The sequence below is a fragment of the Pectinophora gossypiella genome, chromosome 8 (assembly GCF_024362695.1).
Source record: "Pectinophora gossypiella chromosome 8, ilPecGoss1.1, whole genome shotgun sequence".
Classification (NCBI taxonomy): Eukaryota; Metazoa; Arthropoda; class Insecta; order Lepidoptera; family Gelechiidae; genus Pectinophora; species Pectinophora gossypiella.
Window position 1 is genome coordinate 10,028,510 of NC_065411.1, and position 16,702 is coordinate 10,045,211.

At 37.3% G+C, this 16,702-nt stretch overlaps 4 protein-coding genes across 12 annotated transcripts in view; 1 reads left to right on the forward strand and 3 right to left on the reverse strand.

Annotated features, from left to right (window-relative positions):
* Window positions 1-282: 282 nt before the first annotated feature.
* LOC126368745 (uncharacterized) lies at window positions 283-4,858 on the reverse strand. Its single transcript, XM_050012886.1, has 6 exons — window positions 4,698-4,858; window positions 4,335-4,508; window positions 2,482-2,654; window positions 1,420-1,522; window positions 752-939; window positions 283-421 (listed from the first exon to the last, which is right to left on the reverse strand). Exons 1-6 carry the CDS (start codon window positions 4,827-4,829, stop codon window positions 331-333), a joined length of 861 nt encoding a protein of 286 aa, XP_049868843.1. The 5' UTR covers window positions 4,830-4,858; the 3' UTR covers window positions 283-330.
* A 1,248-nt stretch (window positions 4,859-6,106) lies between these two features.
* LOC126368707 (uncharacterized) lies at window positions 6,107-12,942 on the reverse strand. Of its 5 annotated transcripts, none has more exons than XM_050012833.1 (4): window positions 11,777-12,031; window positions 10,258-10,292; window positions 8,240-8,414; window positions 6,107-7,890 (listed from the first exon to the last, which is right to left on the reverse strand). In XM_050012833.1, the coding sequence occupies exons 3-4, from the start codon at window positions 8,403-8,405 to the stop codon at window positions 6,404-6,406; spliced, it is 1,653 nt and encodes a 550-aa protein (XP_049868790.1). In that variant the 5' UTR covers window positions 8,406-8,414; window positions 10,258-10,292; window positions 11,777-12,031; the 3' UTR covers window positions 6,107-6,403. The 5 variants fall into 5 exon arrangements, with proteins under 5 accessions (XP_049868790.1, XP_049868787.1, XP_049868789.1 ...); XM_050012830.1 differs by having other exon boundaries at window positions 10,258-10,320; window positions 11,777-11,831; XM_050012832.1 differs by lacking the exon at window positions 11,777-12,031 and adding an exon at window positions 11,360-11,454 and having other exon boundaries at window positions 10,258-10,320.
* Window positions 11,249-15,929, forward strand: LOC126368709 (uncharacterized). 5 transcript variants are annotated; one of them, XM_050012838.1, is made up of 3 exons: window positions 11,249-11,639; window positions 12,455-12,632; window positions 14,253-15,929. In XM_050012838.1, exons 2-3 carry the CDS (start codon window positions 12,473-12,475, stop codon window positions 15,803-15,805), a joined length of 1,713 nt encoding a protein of 570 aa, XP_049868795.1. In that variant the 5' UTR covers window positions 11,249-11,639; window positions 12,455-12,472; the 3' UTR covers window positions 15,806-15,929. The 5 variants fall into 5 exon arrangements, with proteins under 5 accessions (XP_049868795.1, XP_049868798.1, XP_049868793.1 ...); XM_050012841.1 differs by lacking the exon at window positions 11,249-11,639 and adding an exon at window positions 11,787-11,925; XM_050012836.1 differs by lacking the exon at window positions 11,249-11,639 and adding an exon at window positions 12,117-12,273.
* Window positions 15,882-16,702, reverse strand: part of LOC126368682 (serine-rich adhesin for platelets-like) — a 34,211-nt gene continuing 33,390 nt past the window's right edge. Inside the window, exon 5 of the mRNA XM_050012781.1 lies at window positions 15,882-16,680. Coding sequence (XP_049868738.1) covers window positions 16,411-16,680 — 270 coding nt within the window. The 3' untranslated portion in view covers window positions 15,882-16,410. The remainder of the gene's footprint in view (window positions 16,681-16,702) is intronic.

The window sequence follows — 16,702 nt, forward strand, 5'->3', positions numbered from 1 at the left end:
TAAAAACACAAGATCTTGAACAAGTGGGGTCGGCACGACATGTATTCCTCTTCCATTCATTTCTGTCGGTTGTCGTCTAGAACATTTTGACTATACAGGCATAATGCCTTGTTCATACGTGTCGGGTAAACCAACGGGACAGTACATTCGGTCTAGTATTTACTCCGTGCGTAATGCCAATGAAAAGTTGACTTTATTCTGCGCGTACCTAATGCCATACGTGTGTCAAATAGTTACACTTCGCATGCGTGAACAAGCTGTAAGTAAATAATTTACACACATAAAATGATTAGGTATATATTTTATTGAATCGAACAACGTACAGGTATTTTACTGAGGGACTGGTTCAATTAAAGTTTTCTTTTCGCGATCATCAGGGGTTATCGGCGGATTGTACTCAAAAAATTTCGCAATGAAATACCTGGAAAAAACAACATTTCAAATGAACTATCAACATATTGAGCACACTAATGAGCCCGGATATGTGCTATTAACGATTAACCATAAAATAAGGACTAATACTATGTGTAGAACTGCAACTCTCCGCTCCCCACCAGCGTCTTGAGCTAGGTTTACCCCACCCCCGTCGGTCTTTAGTCTTCAATCGTATGGGCGTCAGACGTCACACACACAGATGCGCGTGTACGATAACTTCAATGTGTAGTGTCTGTGTAAAAGGACGCGTTTTGTATGAAGAGCCCGGAGTGTGGAGTCCGGTGTACTTACAGAGGCGATATTCTCATACACATACCAAATAAGGATCTCGACGGTGACAAGCAGGGCTGCTGCAACAGTTTGTAGAAGCACCCGGGCGGGGTCGGTGGAGCCTCGCAGGACAGCCGCGATCATTGCATCGCTGGCATCTGATGCCGCCTCCAACGCCGCCACAAGTAGCGCCGGCGCCGCCAACCATCGTACGCCTCGCCGCCACCACGCCTGCTATAGGATATAAGCTGGTTTGAGCGCTAGAAAATTCACGCTAGGAGAGAGGCAGTTACAAGGTAAGCGTGCTCCATCTTGCTTTTTTGTGTCTTATTGTTTTCTAGGATGGTGTTCACTACTTGGTCAGACTCACTCCGTGTATAACAGACAACAGACCTGAAGAAGGTGCCCAGGTGAACGTTAATCTCAGCCGAGGCGATCTGAGAGGATTATATTTGAGAGAATCGCCCGGGGTCAGCCGATAGCGATAAGCACAAAAGGAAGGAAAACATCGACCTGAAGTGCTTGCTGTCGTGAGCTGATTGGCTGCTTCTATAGCTAGAGTAATCGGCTCGTCTTTACGCCTACCTTAAGTGGCTTTACTGTAGAATACTACATAAGCTAGGGTCTTTTAAATGCCGTCAGCGTTTATTGCCAAATACGTCGCGTACAGTCGAGACCTATTCCTCTCACCATTAAAGTGAAACACGTACTCACCTTAGACATAACAGCTATTAGCAGAAGTAGTGAAGTGGTGGCAGTAACAAACGCGCTAAACTTGCCATAGCCCATCACCAGTCGAATAGTTGGTTTAGTTATTCTAAAAGCAATTACATATAATTGATGACTTTTTAATAGACAATGGTGTTGCTTCGAGTATAGCAGTTTTGGACGACAACGAGAAATGACTCACCTCAACCACTTATACCTACAATCCGTAAGTAAGATGACCATAATTCAAAAGGCGCTTTAAGCCGTTGGTCTCGGATACCTACTTATATTTACTTAATTGCGTGGTCGTTACATGAGCCATATCAGGGACCTATGGCGGCTCAATTCTAATCTTCACACCAAGGTTTGGTTAGGACATTTCAGGCTGATCACCCAATAGGCTAGTTTCCAACTAGTCAAATCAGTTACTTTTTACTAAACGTCAAAACACGAAATTACTATGGAATTTGTATGAAAAAGCACTCTGTGACGTCATAGAAAAACGTGACAAAATGTCGGACTTATTATTACGTTTTTCTTGATTAAAATTCATAAATAAGTTTAATAGAAAAAAGAAAATGTTTTTCGTTAGTTTTAGATGTGTCTTTATTTAGTAATCAGAATTTCATAATTTATCTTGAACCTAGTACACGACCCAATTGCCTGAAAGTAAGATGATCCATCTTTCAGAAGGCACATTAATCGGTCCCGGCTACTATTTACTTAAGTATGTAGTCGTCAAATGAGCCATAACAGGGGCCTTTGCGGCTCGATAGTAACCCTGAGGGTTGACGAGGTCGATCATTGAGCTCACGAAGGTTAGTCTTCGTGTGGGTTGTGAAGTGGATGACCAATCTCATAAACCCTGGTCTCAGGGTTATTATTGGGCCGCCAAAGGGCCATGCCGGGACTCAACTAACGACTACGTACTTATATAAGTAAATAGTAACCGGGACCAACGGCTAAACGTACCTTCCGAAGCACGGATCATCTTGACAATCAGGTGATCAGCCTGCAATGTCCTAACCAAACAAGAAGAAGAAAGTTATTAAGAATTAGATACATTACCGCCGCGCAAAGCTAACGTTGTTGAGTTTCTGGGTGACTTCATCGTCGTCGAGCTCGAGCTCGACGGGCTGCGAGGCGAAGGCGCACGCCGACATCGAGATTCCGAGCAGCGCCACCAGCAGCGCGCGCAGGCGCATTCGCACGCCCTCCGGACTCTCATTTATGCCGTTTAACTGCAACGACATTTCAAGTACAGCGAGTTATGACTATGGTGAGTGTAGCTTGTTTTTTACTTCAACCTAATAAATGCATGGATCTTTTGCGGTATTTCCAAGTTTTAGGTACCGGACAGCAGTTTCCAAAGCGGTTGCGGAACTATTCGTCAGCCCTTTGCACGGGACTTACCTTGTAAGACCTGGTTATCCAGGCACTTATAATAGATCTTTCACCCTAAATTACCTAGCTTGTTCTACACCATAAGTGCCATATACACTTCTTGATCTGTGGTATTACATTGTATGGCAAAGCCTAGCACCTTTATTGCCCCTTTCTACCCTGAACCATTAGGGAAAGTATATCGACCTCAAAATCTAAATTGAGGTCAAAAATATTATTTTAAGGTCTTTGCCAGTAGCCATATGCTCTGCTACTTGGTTTTGTGGATTTTTCATTCTATCAATATTTTTTGTGTCCTTATGAAAACAAAATAAACATTTTACTTACTTACATTCGAGTGCTTAAGATTTTCATGCTTCGTAGGTACTTCATCGAAATAAGTAGGTAAATACAAAATATCAAACCAAACTCACCCCTGCATTTGCGTGATTCTCATGTTTGCTTCGAAGTCGATTCAATAGTGTATTGCTTTCGGTTTCCATGATGTTTTGCTCCAAACGTCAAGAAACCCACATGGTCCATGCGGTTATAACAAATAAATTTTAGCCATGAGTATCACACGATTCTTCATTCATACATTAATTTAGTACTAGGTACCACATCTTGGAACCGTTGGAACCTAACTTTTGACTGTTCATGAAATTTGATAGCTCTGTAACGTCAGTGCCAACTAACTGTTTTCATCGTCTATTTTTATAATGTTCATAGGTTTTATTATGAAGGTAGGTACCTCTCTATTATTGCTCCTTCATTCTTCTCCTTCGTACGACTTTAAGGCGGTTCGCCGAAGCCCGTGTTACTCTATGCTTTGAGGCTACAAAATCGTATCGACATTATTATTAAAGTAAAATTTAACACTCAAAACTGTATATTTTTAACATTGACGGATGGGTTGGTTACTAACTCAAACACCACCAACCGACGGTGGGTTAACAATGGTAGCAAGGTGGAGTATCCTTCTTACTGTCACCATTAGATTGAGAGGAGGGTTGAGTCACTGAAATTATGCCGTAACAGGGATAACCGTTGACGGGGTGAGGGGTGGTCATCCCATCGCCCAGATATCCCCGTCACTAAGAAAGGAAATTTGTGTCTTCATCTAATTTGGAATCAATTGTATATTAAATAATAAATTAATCAATGATACATTAGAAAAGATAGTTTATTCCCAAGGAACTTTACAAGTCACAAACGCAGAGGAACTTTCTGAAGACACAGAACTCTTGAACCCAATTGAACGCCATAAGTATGATAGCCGGAACTCTGTGCTTGAGTTTGTTTAACGTTTTCATATTCAAGTGAGTTAGTAACAGCATGGCATTCATGATCTTCACTGCCACTACAACGAGCTGCCCTGTCAGGTGAGGCAGAAATAGGGCTGGGTTCTCCTGGAAATTATTGAAAATAGAGCTTAAAAAAATATATGTATTGCCTCATTTGGATAACGGACATTACGATTCTTATTGAAGAAAGTAGGACGGCAAACAGAAATGAAACAACTCTAGAGCTCTACTCACTGTGTAACAACCAGCTAAAAGACAGATGTATTGCACCAGACCCATGGAAGTGGCAATAATTCTTAAATCGTGTACAAGCATACAATCACGTTCAACCGCATCATCTGAGGCTTCTAACAAAGCGGGAGCGAGACCTTCCCCCAAATGTCTTCTTAAATGATTTGCACTTATAAACTGAAACCAATGAACTAGTTTTATGGAGTTCCACAGGATTCTACAATATAAAAAGGATCAATGAATTGCTTAAAGCGAAAGATTTAGAAAGTATGTTACCATAGTATCTGGAAATTGCGACTTTCTACTTTGAGATTTCGTATCAAAGCTAGAAGCTAATAAAATAACACCCCTAACAAAAGTACTTACTATACCGAGTGTAGAATAGATATAGGTGTATGGAATACTGAAAGAGAATGCGAGCTGTTCACAAAAACTCCTGGTTCTACCAAGATAAGGCTTAATCATTGGAGCGATGATAATATTGAAAGGTAGCTTCATTGTGTATTTCTATTAATTGTGGTTTTGTAATATTTTACATTATTATTAGGTTGTAAAGGACTGTAAAAAGTGATGCCTAGGAAAGTATACAACAATAATATTGATGTGACATTGCGAAAGTTAGCCGTCAGGCGGGCCCAAAGAGAATATAAATGGCTACGTTGGTGGGCCCATATCAAGCCCAAGTTCCTTTTTGGTTCGTTGTATGCGATCATGGATTGGTACATGGTTGGTACAGTTATTATTATGAGGTTGGTACCTGCTATAGAATTTGAATCTCCGCCTTTCTCAGCCATAGATTTGCCATAGAGCAACACGGACCTCCGCGGACCGGAGGGCAACAGCCATGGCCCTAGTTATCAATACAAAAACTATCTGCTCTGGGTGCATATAGGTTCGCAGAGGGGAATGCCTGTGAGCATCAGAATGACTGCCCAATGCGACAGATCAGTTTTAAAATATTACTAACATCCAATACCTATTAGCTACTATTTAATACCTTTGTATAGATATTTTCTACCTAATTAATAAATAAGAAAATTTATTTAAACAATGGCCAGTCATTCTGATGTCTGAATGACCACCCACATTTAGAATCTCCACAAAAAGGCTCCGAAATGTAATTTCGCCTATACACAAATTTAGTACCTATTCAGTACCTACCTAAACAAATATTTTTTTTAGATTTTTAAAACAAGAAAAAAAAAATATGAGCAAAAAATGTTTTAACGAAAATGTTAATTGTTTATTGTTTACAACTCAATTATGCACATAATACAAATTATAAAAAAGGGACATATTAATCTTTTATTGCATTTGTTCCTTTTTTATAATTTGTATTATGTGCATAATTGAGTTGTAAACAATAAACAATTAACATTTTCGTTAAAACATTTTTTGCTCATATTTTTTTTTCTTGTTTTAAAAATCTAAAAAAAATATTTGTTTAGGTAGGTACTGAATAGGTACTAAATTTGTGTATAGGCGAAATTACATTTCGGAGCCTTTTTGTGGAGATTCTAAATGTGGGTGGTCATTCAGACATCAGAATGACTGGCCATTTTTTAAATAAATTTTCTTATTTATTAATTAGGTAGAAAATATCTATACAAAGGTATTAAATAGTAGCTAATAGGTATTGGATGTTAGTAATATTTTAAAGCTGATCTGTCATTTTGGGCAGTCATTCTGATGCTCACGAATGCCTGCGTATGTCTACTCCCTCCCGTGTTGCTCTTATCTGATCTCAGCCCCGGTCCGCAGAGACCCGTGTTGCTCTATGGACGCGCGAAGACATTCTATAGGTGGGACTATGTCCACGGTCTCAAAGGAAATAGGTACTCAGTAATGCTACCACGCCTCAGATCCCTCATGCGCTTTCTGCACCTGACGACTTTTGTTTCATGCACTGTCATGAGTATTATTATACGAAAATATTAAAACAAAAATTATGTATTTTAAAAAAGGTTTAATCCAATACTAATAAAATATGAAAACACTAAAATTAAATTTATTTAACACACCAAAAATAATGCTAACGAACAAAGTGCAATAATGGAAGTATGATTTTAAAATTAAATTATATAAATGCCGCTGCAATATGATTCATCTCTGAGCGCACCAGAACACTGTGTTAAAAGTGCATTTTGAATTGCGAGGTCTGGAGCCATACGTTTACATCCACCAGACATAACACTAGCTAAGAAGGGATGCAATCGTGTGGTAGCAGCAACAAACGAACCTTCAGCTTCAATCGTGACAAATTTAGAAGGATTAGCCACACTTCTAGGACTCACACCATGTTCATAAGAAGTAAGACGTTGACCTTCTATTTCAGGTGGAACTGTTTCCGAAACTACCGAGAAATCATAAAAGAAAACTATTTGAGGCCATTCAGTTTTATTCTTGTCAGCACCTGCATCTTTGTCAGGTTTCTTCAGTAATTTAATCAAATCATCTCCATAGCTTTCATTAGAAAACATGTGTACATGCCATCCTGATTCTGTAACATTTGGAATCGCATTAGTAGCGGTTGTCTCATTAGCGGTAGCCACATTCACTTCGTTGGATGACATTTGATAAACATTTTTCTTATTAGAATCTCCTGTGACATTCACTACTGTAGTATTAGCGAGAACAATATTTACAACTGCAGGTTCAACAGTGTTATTATTAGCTGCTGAGGTAGTATTATCTGACAGACCCACGTCACGTTTATTACGATGAGTTCGAATTAGAGGTTCATTAGCAATTGCATTTTTTTCGGAAGGAACAGATACAGTATTCTCAGCAGCGAACGGAAGAGCAAAAGTTTTATTGAAAATCGATAGAGTTTCATTAAACATCTTCTGTACCATGGTAAAAAATGTCGAAACAAATTCAGTTTGCACATCACTTTCTATTTTGTTAAGAGTCTCAATATACTTTTCGGCAGTAATCCCATCATTGTGCTGTTTTAAAATTGCGTTTGTTCTGCGATTAGACCGGTCATGACCTGTTAAGTACAGTTCGTTGTATGTAGCTAAATCAAGTCCAACGCCTCCACTCAGCCACACAGAGAATACTCTCACATAAAATGGCAAATACGATACTGGAATACTCCTCCATTTGTACTTCAAGGGTGTCGTCGCCATATACTTGCTTAACAACATGATGGTAATGTTGACATTCGGGTGTTTTCTTTGAAACTCTCTGATTTCTCGTCTATTAAATATAGCGACAGACTCGTCATAGAAATTGTCATACGGGTACAATTTATTGTAGATGTTGCGTTTTGCGGCTTGATACTGTCCTGAGTCATCAATGAGGAAATAAATGTTGAATCGCAAGTTGGGATATCGAACAGCGACGTTGGCAAGGTAGGCAGAATAGGCAGCCAAGGGGACGATTGTCCCACGCGGGACCAAGCTGTGGCAAAACACGTCCGTCGCAGGCTTGGTGTCGTTGCATTTGACAAAGATGTAAGCGTCATGTTTATATACCATCACCATCCCGATAGCATAGAATACTAAGAACGATATTCCCAGGAGAATGAACGTCATCCAGCATGTTGATAGGTATTCTGCAAGTATAATTACTACTACTAGTTATATTGTCAAAATCAGCCCTATCAAGCCTGTCACTAATTAATTAACTTTGCCAGGTTCAATTCCAGGCAAAGTTAATTATTCAATTAGCATAAAACAGTAGGTCTATAAACATTTTCCGTATTCGATTCGACCAATATATAGGAACCAAATACCTAATGAAGGTACGTCGACAAAAAAAATGTTATTAAGCTCTTGGGGTTATGCCTCGCAGGGCACTTGACTGAACAAGAAGAAAATACGCCGAAGAAGCCTTGCGCATCTGTTGGATCCGTGAAAGATGACTACCTTCCATGCTCTACGTTAATGAAAATGCTTGTTTACCTGGCCAGCGATCAGACCACGGTCTTCGAGGCGGCACAGTACATGTCGAGTTCCATAGCGAGGGAACCGTCGAAGGCGGTGCCCGCACCGTGCCATCTCCCGCTCCGGCCACCATTAATAAGGGAAATTGTTCATCGTTCTTCGTTTGTGTTGGGCCCTCTACCATGCTGAGGGTCTAAAACGCACCATCAAACTATATTCAATTTGGTGAAGGAAAATTTCATGAAGAAAACAGCAAACTATGAAGATTTTGAATTGTTTCCTCGTTAGTCCGCATAGCAGGTGAATGGACAGGTATGTTCCTGGAAATGCCTAGATTTCTGTATATTATGACAGGTCTGATATAATTCAAGCATTACATAAATTAGATAATTATCTTTACAAGCCAAACCTGTGCCAAGTTACTACGTACTATTTATAGCTCAGATGGATATACATTACGATACACTACTTACATAACATACATAAACTGCCTATATACGTCCCACTGCTGGGCACAGGCCTCCCCTCAATCAACCGGAGGGGGTATGGAGCATACTCCACCACGCTGCTCCAGTGCGGGTTGGTGGAGGTGTTTTTACGGCCAATAGCCGGGACCAACGGCTTAACGTGCCCTCCGAAGCACGGAATCATCTTACTTTTTCGGACAATCAGGTGACTCAAGCCTGAAAAGTCCTTACCAAACAAAGGACAGTCTCACACAGTGATTTCGACAATGTCCCCATCGGGAATCGAACCCGGACCTCCAGATCGTGAGCGTAACGCTCTAACCACTAGACCACCGAGGCTGTTACACTACTTAAAAGCTAATAATTCCCTTTATACTTACTCCCTTTAAAATACTGATGACATTCATACCGTCAAAACAACAAGACAAGGCTTTGGCCTATTTTAATCGTGAATTTCGAACATTAAATTACTGAAGTCAAGGCTGTAAGGTCTACAGATCTTTGCCTGCCTTATATAAGGCGGATTTAAACAACATCAATTATATACCCTGTAAATTCCAAAGCCCTATAATTCTCTATTTAGTCCTATTAACTGTCGTAGCAGTATATTGTAACAATAGCTGGTCATTGAAGGACATACATTACTAAACAAGGGAATGCGCGTATCGAAACGTCCACAACCTGATTAAACTGACGTAACACGTTGACTCATAAATCCAACTGTTTTAAGATATTTTCAAATATCAATTTCAAATTACGTACCTAGGCCCCGTATAATTCGTTTCCTTTACACAAACTTGTAGTAATTTAATTTATTAAAATGCACTGATAACAAAGTTTATAAACAGAGAGAGATTTTCTGTAAAACAACAAAAATTTTGTCGTGATTCCAATTTCGAATTGATCGTCAAAATTGATACATGTTCTTTTAAAATTAAGGGCATTTTATCATTGATAAAAAAGGTTTTAGCTATTTTTAAAATTCTATCTGACGATTTATTTATAATAATGAATATATATTTATATTTATTTAGAATTGAGTTAATGTCTTTAACGTCTTTATAATTTCTTTTGTAAAATCTATCAAATTTTTGAAATACCTAAATATTTTCGGCTTTTTTCTAAATATTTTCTTTGATGAGACTAGAAGAAGCGAAAGTGCCTGCTTACCCCTAACGGGAGATAGGCGTGATATTATGTATTTTTGTATGTATATCTTCGGAGTAATTTATTTATACCTACTTACTATTTTATTCATGTCCAACATCGTACTTTAAACAAAGCATCCTGCCGTAAAGACATTAGAAGATGGCAATAATGTATTCAAGTGATGATTATGTACATAATTATAATAACAGAAACTAAAAGATCATCATCATCACCAGCCCATTAACGTCCCCACTGCCGGGGCACGGGCCTTCCCTATGGATGGATAGGGGCCCAGTGCGGATTGGTGGTTATTAATGACTGCTAATACAGCCGGGACCAACGGCTTAACGTGCCTTCTAACTGATACAAATTAATGCCAAGATAGGTACGTACTAAAATTGTAAGAAAAATGCTGCTTACCGCTGCGCCACCGAGCTCCTCAACTAAAATGTAAACTGATATAATTTTAAGCTGCAGAAAATCCTGAAAAGTCATGTCTAAAAATAATTATGGCGTGGATCCCATAGTATGAGAAACTAGGTAGGTAAGTGAACTCGTTAACAAGTGATCACTTAAAGGATTTTTATAGCACTCACGCGTGCTTAGAGAAATTTACAAAGAGAAAATCAAATCGAAAACATTCTAACTCGGACGGCACTTGAATCCGCAACGCACAGTTTAGGAAGTAAACACGAAATAGCGTCAGTGGCGCCGCATCGGCGTAAATGAATGTACATCTTTCTTTATGGCCTAGGACACTCCAGGCGTGTCATTAACAGATGTGGCTTATGACACGCCTGTCGTGCCACGCTCGTTTTGTATGTGGCCCTTGGTAGTATGTTGGATTTTAGAACGCAGCCAAAATCGGTTAATGATGATATACACAAATCGGAGAATTTCACATGTACAGGAGGAGGACCCGGTGGTGTAATGGTTAACACGTTCGTCCCGGCTTGACAAGAGCTGCGGGTTCAAGTCCCGTCCAAGTCAGTATGTGATCACTTGTTAAACATACAATCTTTAAATACATCCCTTTTATAATATTATTTTAAGTAGCATATAGTAATCTCGTATTGTTTAATGTAAGATTTCTTAAACAAGATGCCCTTGCTTTGTAGCTGCTGATACTAAGTACGTCAAACCTCAAAGTGTTATTCATTCGAAAACTAGAGCGTATAAATTGAAATCCATTATTAATGGATGGCTATTTCGCGTCACTTTTTTCTGTAGAAGCAGTTTTAGGATTATTCCTATTGAGAATCATTTTAGCAATTGCATTTCTGTAACCAGTAAAACGTAACAGTAAAACAGCATTATTGTTTGTGTATTTAGAACCAGAAGTATCTACAGAACTAAAGATTCTTAATTTATTAGAACGCTGCATGTCGCTAATCTTAGCTTCTTATAAACAAAGATTTTAGCATGCTAAAATGTGCGGTTTCAAGTTATACGTGAGAATATTCGAAAAAAATATGTGGAGAAAACCGAATGACATAAATAGTTATATAAAATGTTCACGGACACATCAGGACGTGAGTCTGATTGGTGTTGAATCAACAAAATTAACGCGGAAAGTATAAACGTGCTAACATACGTCGTACTGCATTGTACACTACTCTATAATAATGTCACTTTGATATTTCTCATTGTGTACTAGCTCGCGCGATTTGTGGTGTAATTTAGTTTTTTTTTATTCACTGGCTTCTATAACTTTTATTTGAAGTTACTTATGTTAAATTAAACGTGTAAAAACGTGACCAATAGGCACGATTGTGGTGTGTAGCACGAAAACAATAACTAGGGTGAGTAATACTCGTATTTGTAAGGCTTTCCAACTGTTTTCTTCATAACACAAACAAACAAGTGCACATATGACATATATATGTAACATAGAAACCTTTTTATTGCAAAAAATACATAGGTAAAATTAAAAAGTTACCGTAAAATTTTCAGCGTCAGTTGACAAGTGAATTTTCCATTTCATCATCAAGATATCCGTTTAATTCTTTGAATAATTTTATTTCAATTCGGTTTGAAAGGATACCCATAGTGTTCTTATCTGTGGAGTTCTTGATATATTTAAAAGTTGTAAGTAAATACTTGAATATTTCTTTCTTTTCCTTACTCTACAGTAAACAATATTAGTTTCTATATTTTTGTACGCAATTTTACGTACGTAAATTCTGTACGCTGTGGTTGTATTCTAAGTACCTGCCACTGTGGGTAATAAAGATAAATATTAGTTAGTACCTATATATAATATCATATATTTTATGAGTAGTATACAACCAACACCCCGATACACATTACGTTTCATGGCAGTCAGTACGTGTACAGAGATCACACAGATAAATAATGTCACACGAAGACTACTTTGACTTTTTGAGCCAATTTATTTGAGGAAATGTCTAATGGTTGCGAACCCAAATAAATACCGTATGCAGCTCAGTGTTATCATTATATTTCTACATCTTACCTATGACAAGCAGCGTGACACATTTTATGTTTATCTTTTCGCTCTAGACCACGGAACAAATTCAATTCCAGATGAAGTTAATTTAGTTCCTCGGATCTACGACGAAATGAAATGTTTTTCATGACTCACACTCTGTTACAGTGACTTGGATGGCCCGTGATGAGTGAAGAGTGCAGAGAACAGCGTCCACTGTTGTGTGAAGACTTTTCTGAAGAGGACCAGTTTGCCGAGTACCCGCGGAGGTACCGGCCTACAATCTACCGTGGCCGTGCAAAGTATAACGTCAAAGGTGCTGCGGCTATCATCACTCGTTGGCCAGGTGATATAATGCTTCCTTCAAACTCTTTATTGTTTTACAACCATAGTAAATACCGTAGTAAATACCGGCCGACTAAGTGAACGCTCTAAAGAAAGTTTTAAAGAAAGCAAGAACCAAATCTTGCAGCTTCGTTTGTTCCACTCTAGTTCACGCACAACTTTAGTTAGAACAACCTTACATAGTAAATTCTCAAATCCAAACCTTCCTTCATAAATACTCTTCATACTTAAAGAAAACTACACGAAATTGAACCTGTGGATTTCAAGGTTAACGTGTATCGGTTTATACTTACGTGAAATCGCGATCGATAATCAATCATGCAGCACTAAAAACTAACTTAGATTAATTAGTAAAACCACTCATAAGCATAGTTTATTGATTCTTAAAGCTAGGAGTCCATTGCCAGCTACAGTCAGCTTAACTCAGAAATATCTAGTCCTTTTCAATTATTATTTCACTACAAATCAAATAAAAGTACAAGTAAACTTCGTTCGCTTCGTCTTTCATTCTTCCACTCTTACCCGGAACCTCCGTTCATCCAACAATCTGCCTCTAAATATTCCTTCCCATTCCTCAACTTTCTACTCCAAGTCTTTCACGGTGCAAGCTGTCCGTTTGTGGAATTCTCTGCCTGAAAGCATTAGGAGAGCTTCGTCATTGGAGTCCTTTAAAGGGCAAGTCAAGGCGCGTTTCCTTACCTCTATTTCCTCTTCATCTTCATAATCTATCTACTCCTTTTTTCCATAGTATATGTAGTAGTTTACGTAGTGATATTTATTTATTATAACAATTATAATTATGTGTATTATTATTATGTAGTTTATGTAGTCGAAAGTGTATTTTTATATGTACAAGTATTCCCATGATGCACTATCCCGCTATTTTACATAATATTCAATATCTCCTATACTTATAGGTTGCCTGGAACAGATTGCTACTTAGCAATAAGGCCGCCTATTGTACTAATTCTATTTCTCTTTTATTTTGTATTTTGTTTTTACCTGTTTGTACAATAAAGTATTCGTTATGTTATGTTATGTAAACGTTAAACGAAGAGAGTTTTTGGACAGTTTCTTACGATGCTTCTTGTCCTTTGATATTTTTTATATGACAAGATCAATCCGTAGCGAAACTACAGTAAATTACAGAACTTGAAAATCTTGTATATAGACCAATAAGAATTATTTCATAAATCTTATTTTCTAAACCCTATCTTACGTATTTCTATAATCTACCCCACATATTTTAGACTATTCTTTTTAGTTTGCGAATCTTACGTAGACTAGCAAGCAGTGATTGTCATGCTTTACAGGTTATCACCTAACTAATGACGAGTTTTAACCATGCCTAAAATACATTACTTTGCTATGAACTATTATGCATTGCAGACTGTAATTACTAAAGTGTTCTACGCTTCAGTATAGCAGTAAAGTCTTACTGTTTGAAATTGGTACAGATAAACAACTGCGTAGATTTGAACGTAGGTATAGCTACCGCAATGTTTATATCAAAGGAATTTGAAATTATCTGAGATCGTTATTGATAACCGATCTTTTAGAAAAACGATAATTTTAATTTGTAAGTAGGTACACTTAAGTGAGTATTTTATTTTCTTTTCAGAACATTGGTCGTCGGTCCTCACATACTGGTGGCTAGGGCTAACTATGCTGGCAATGATGATTTTCGTCATATACAACACCGTCATCGCTTTTGCTCTTCTACCATCTGCCCAAACGAAACCTGCTCCACGAACTAAGCCCTGCACAAATGGAAATGTAATAGCTCCATCGCATTTACCAGAAATATACATGCATTTATTTACCAAGCCGAACGAAGATGTGGATTTGAACAAATATTTACCATACATAGAAATAATGGCAGACAAACATTTAGAGTACACTTTCAATCTGGTCATAGTTATTAACGATACAAACAAAGAAAACAGTGTTATGAGTGCTGAAGAAAACAATGAAGTTGCTCTGAATTCACTTTGGGATGAAGATCGCAATTATAGACGGAAATTGAACGGTAGGAAAAATATAAAGATTAAACAAGTAATATTGTCCCACTACATGGATGAATCTCCTCTAAAAAAAGACTGGCGACGCATACCACATCACTTCATAGAATTTTTGGTAAAATCTGTTGCAATATGGGAAAAAGGTGGCGTAGCTGTAAATCCAAACATATTAACACCACGATCGCCACATGTGTTGTACATGGACAAACTACAACATATTCTTCAGAGATATAAAGCACCAAGAGAAACTAAGAATACTGACATGAAACCAAAAAAACATGTAAGTAGTAAGCATAAGGACAAAACTAAAAAGAAAATGAACAATATACGCGATATAATAGACGCTTTAGAACACGGTGAAGATCCTACGAACAATTCTCAGGATAATTTAACTGAAGCAGAAAATGTTATTAACGAAGTGGTTTCAGACAGTGGACGCAAATTACTATCTACAGCACTTATCGTACCAAAAAATGGTACAAAAACCGATGTATCTAATTTTGTGTACGCACACCCAAAAATTCGTACTTATTTCAAAAGCAACGAGACTGAAAATGTCGATGATAAACATAAAACCGATTTTAAAACCCAAATCGCAGTAGAAAACCTGGATGTTAATGTTGAAAAATTAAAAGATACATCAAACACTAATAACACTAATATGAGCATTTTACCTCTATTTTTAGAATTTCTTTTCCATGACAAATCAATAGATGTTGACCCTGAAAATATAAATAAAGATGAAAATGTTGATAATCTTACAAGACATCGCAAAAATGTTATAAATAGTGATAAACAGAAAAAGAACAAAACAACAACCGTTTCTTTAGATAAAACGGAAACTAAAGTAAATGAGTACAAGCCTATGATCATCTCTGCTAAAGGTATTATTTCTGATGAACTGCTTAAAACCAGTTATGAAGTAAATGATATTGAAAACAAACTTGAAAATCCGGAAGAATTAACTATTGACCTAAGAGGTCATATAATAGCAACAGGAACTTCTTGCCATGCTTTCCTGGGCACAATATTTAGTAATGCCATACATCATACTTCAGAAGAGTCGTTACAAGACTTTATAATAGGTGAATTGTCGTTCTTTTGTAAAGGACTTTTATCCTCTTGCCGGGGTATTGATGTGATTTTACTATAGATATTATTTGTTTAAACTTAATTTATTGTTATTTTAATGTTAGGATTATAATTGTTCTTTTTCAATAAAACAGAGATTTCGACAAAAATAATTTATTGAATAATTGGTCGTGCTCAAAATATTGTTTTTGTATTTTCTTACAACATCTTGACCACAAGTTTATCTTAACATTATGGCAGCCATTTTTCACTCCAGATGGGGACTAGAAATTACAACTTATTTTTGCATTATTACCGCTTTTACACACCTTTTACAGTAAGTACTGCAAATTTATTTACTTTCAAATATAGTTTACATCAAAAAAATCACGACAACTCCGAATTTTAATTGGGATGATAAAAAAGATCATTTACTTACTCCTAAAATAATTTAAAAAAAAGTTTGTTGTTACATAAAATCCCCTTTAAATGCTACCAAGTGTACTGAAATAAAGCCTACGCAATATACCAGAGGTACAATGTTTATCCTAAGATTGAAGCTTATAAATATTTATTTATTTACAATCTTATATAGTGTAACTTATCTTACTCTTCATATTATTATTATGATTATTTTGAATATTTTGCGAGAAAAATTGGTTTAATACATTTCGTTCGAATTTGCCTTTATGGCGCTACATTCCGCCGTTCAACAGGGATTTCCCATCGGCCGTTCCAATTATTATAGGATCGCTTACAATCTCTTAGATGTCCCTTAGGCTCACATCTTCTGCTTACTGACCAATACACATGATTTGGAGGACACTGGTAGACATAGCCCCGCAATTTGCCTGATTTAGTCTTTTGACATTTGAGGAAAGCCGGAGAACATTCTTCTTTTTCAAATGGGTAGTGACCAGCTGCCGGACATTTCAGCCTCTCATTTGTCACGATGATCTGTAATAAATATAAAAAATAT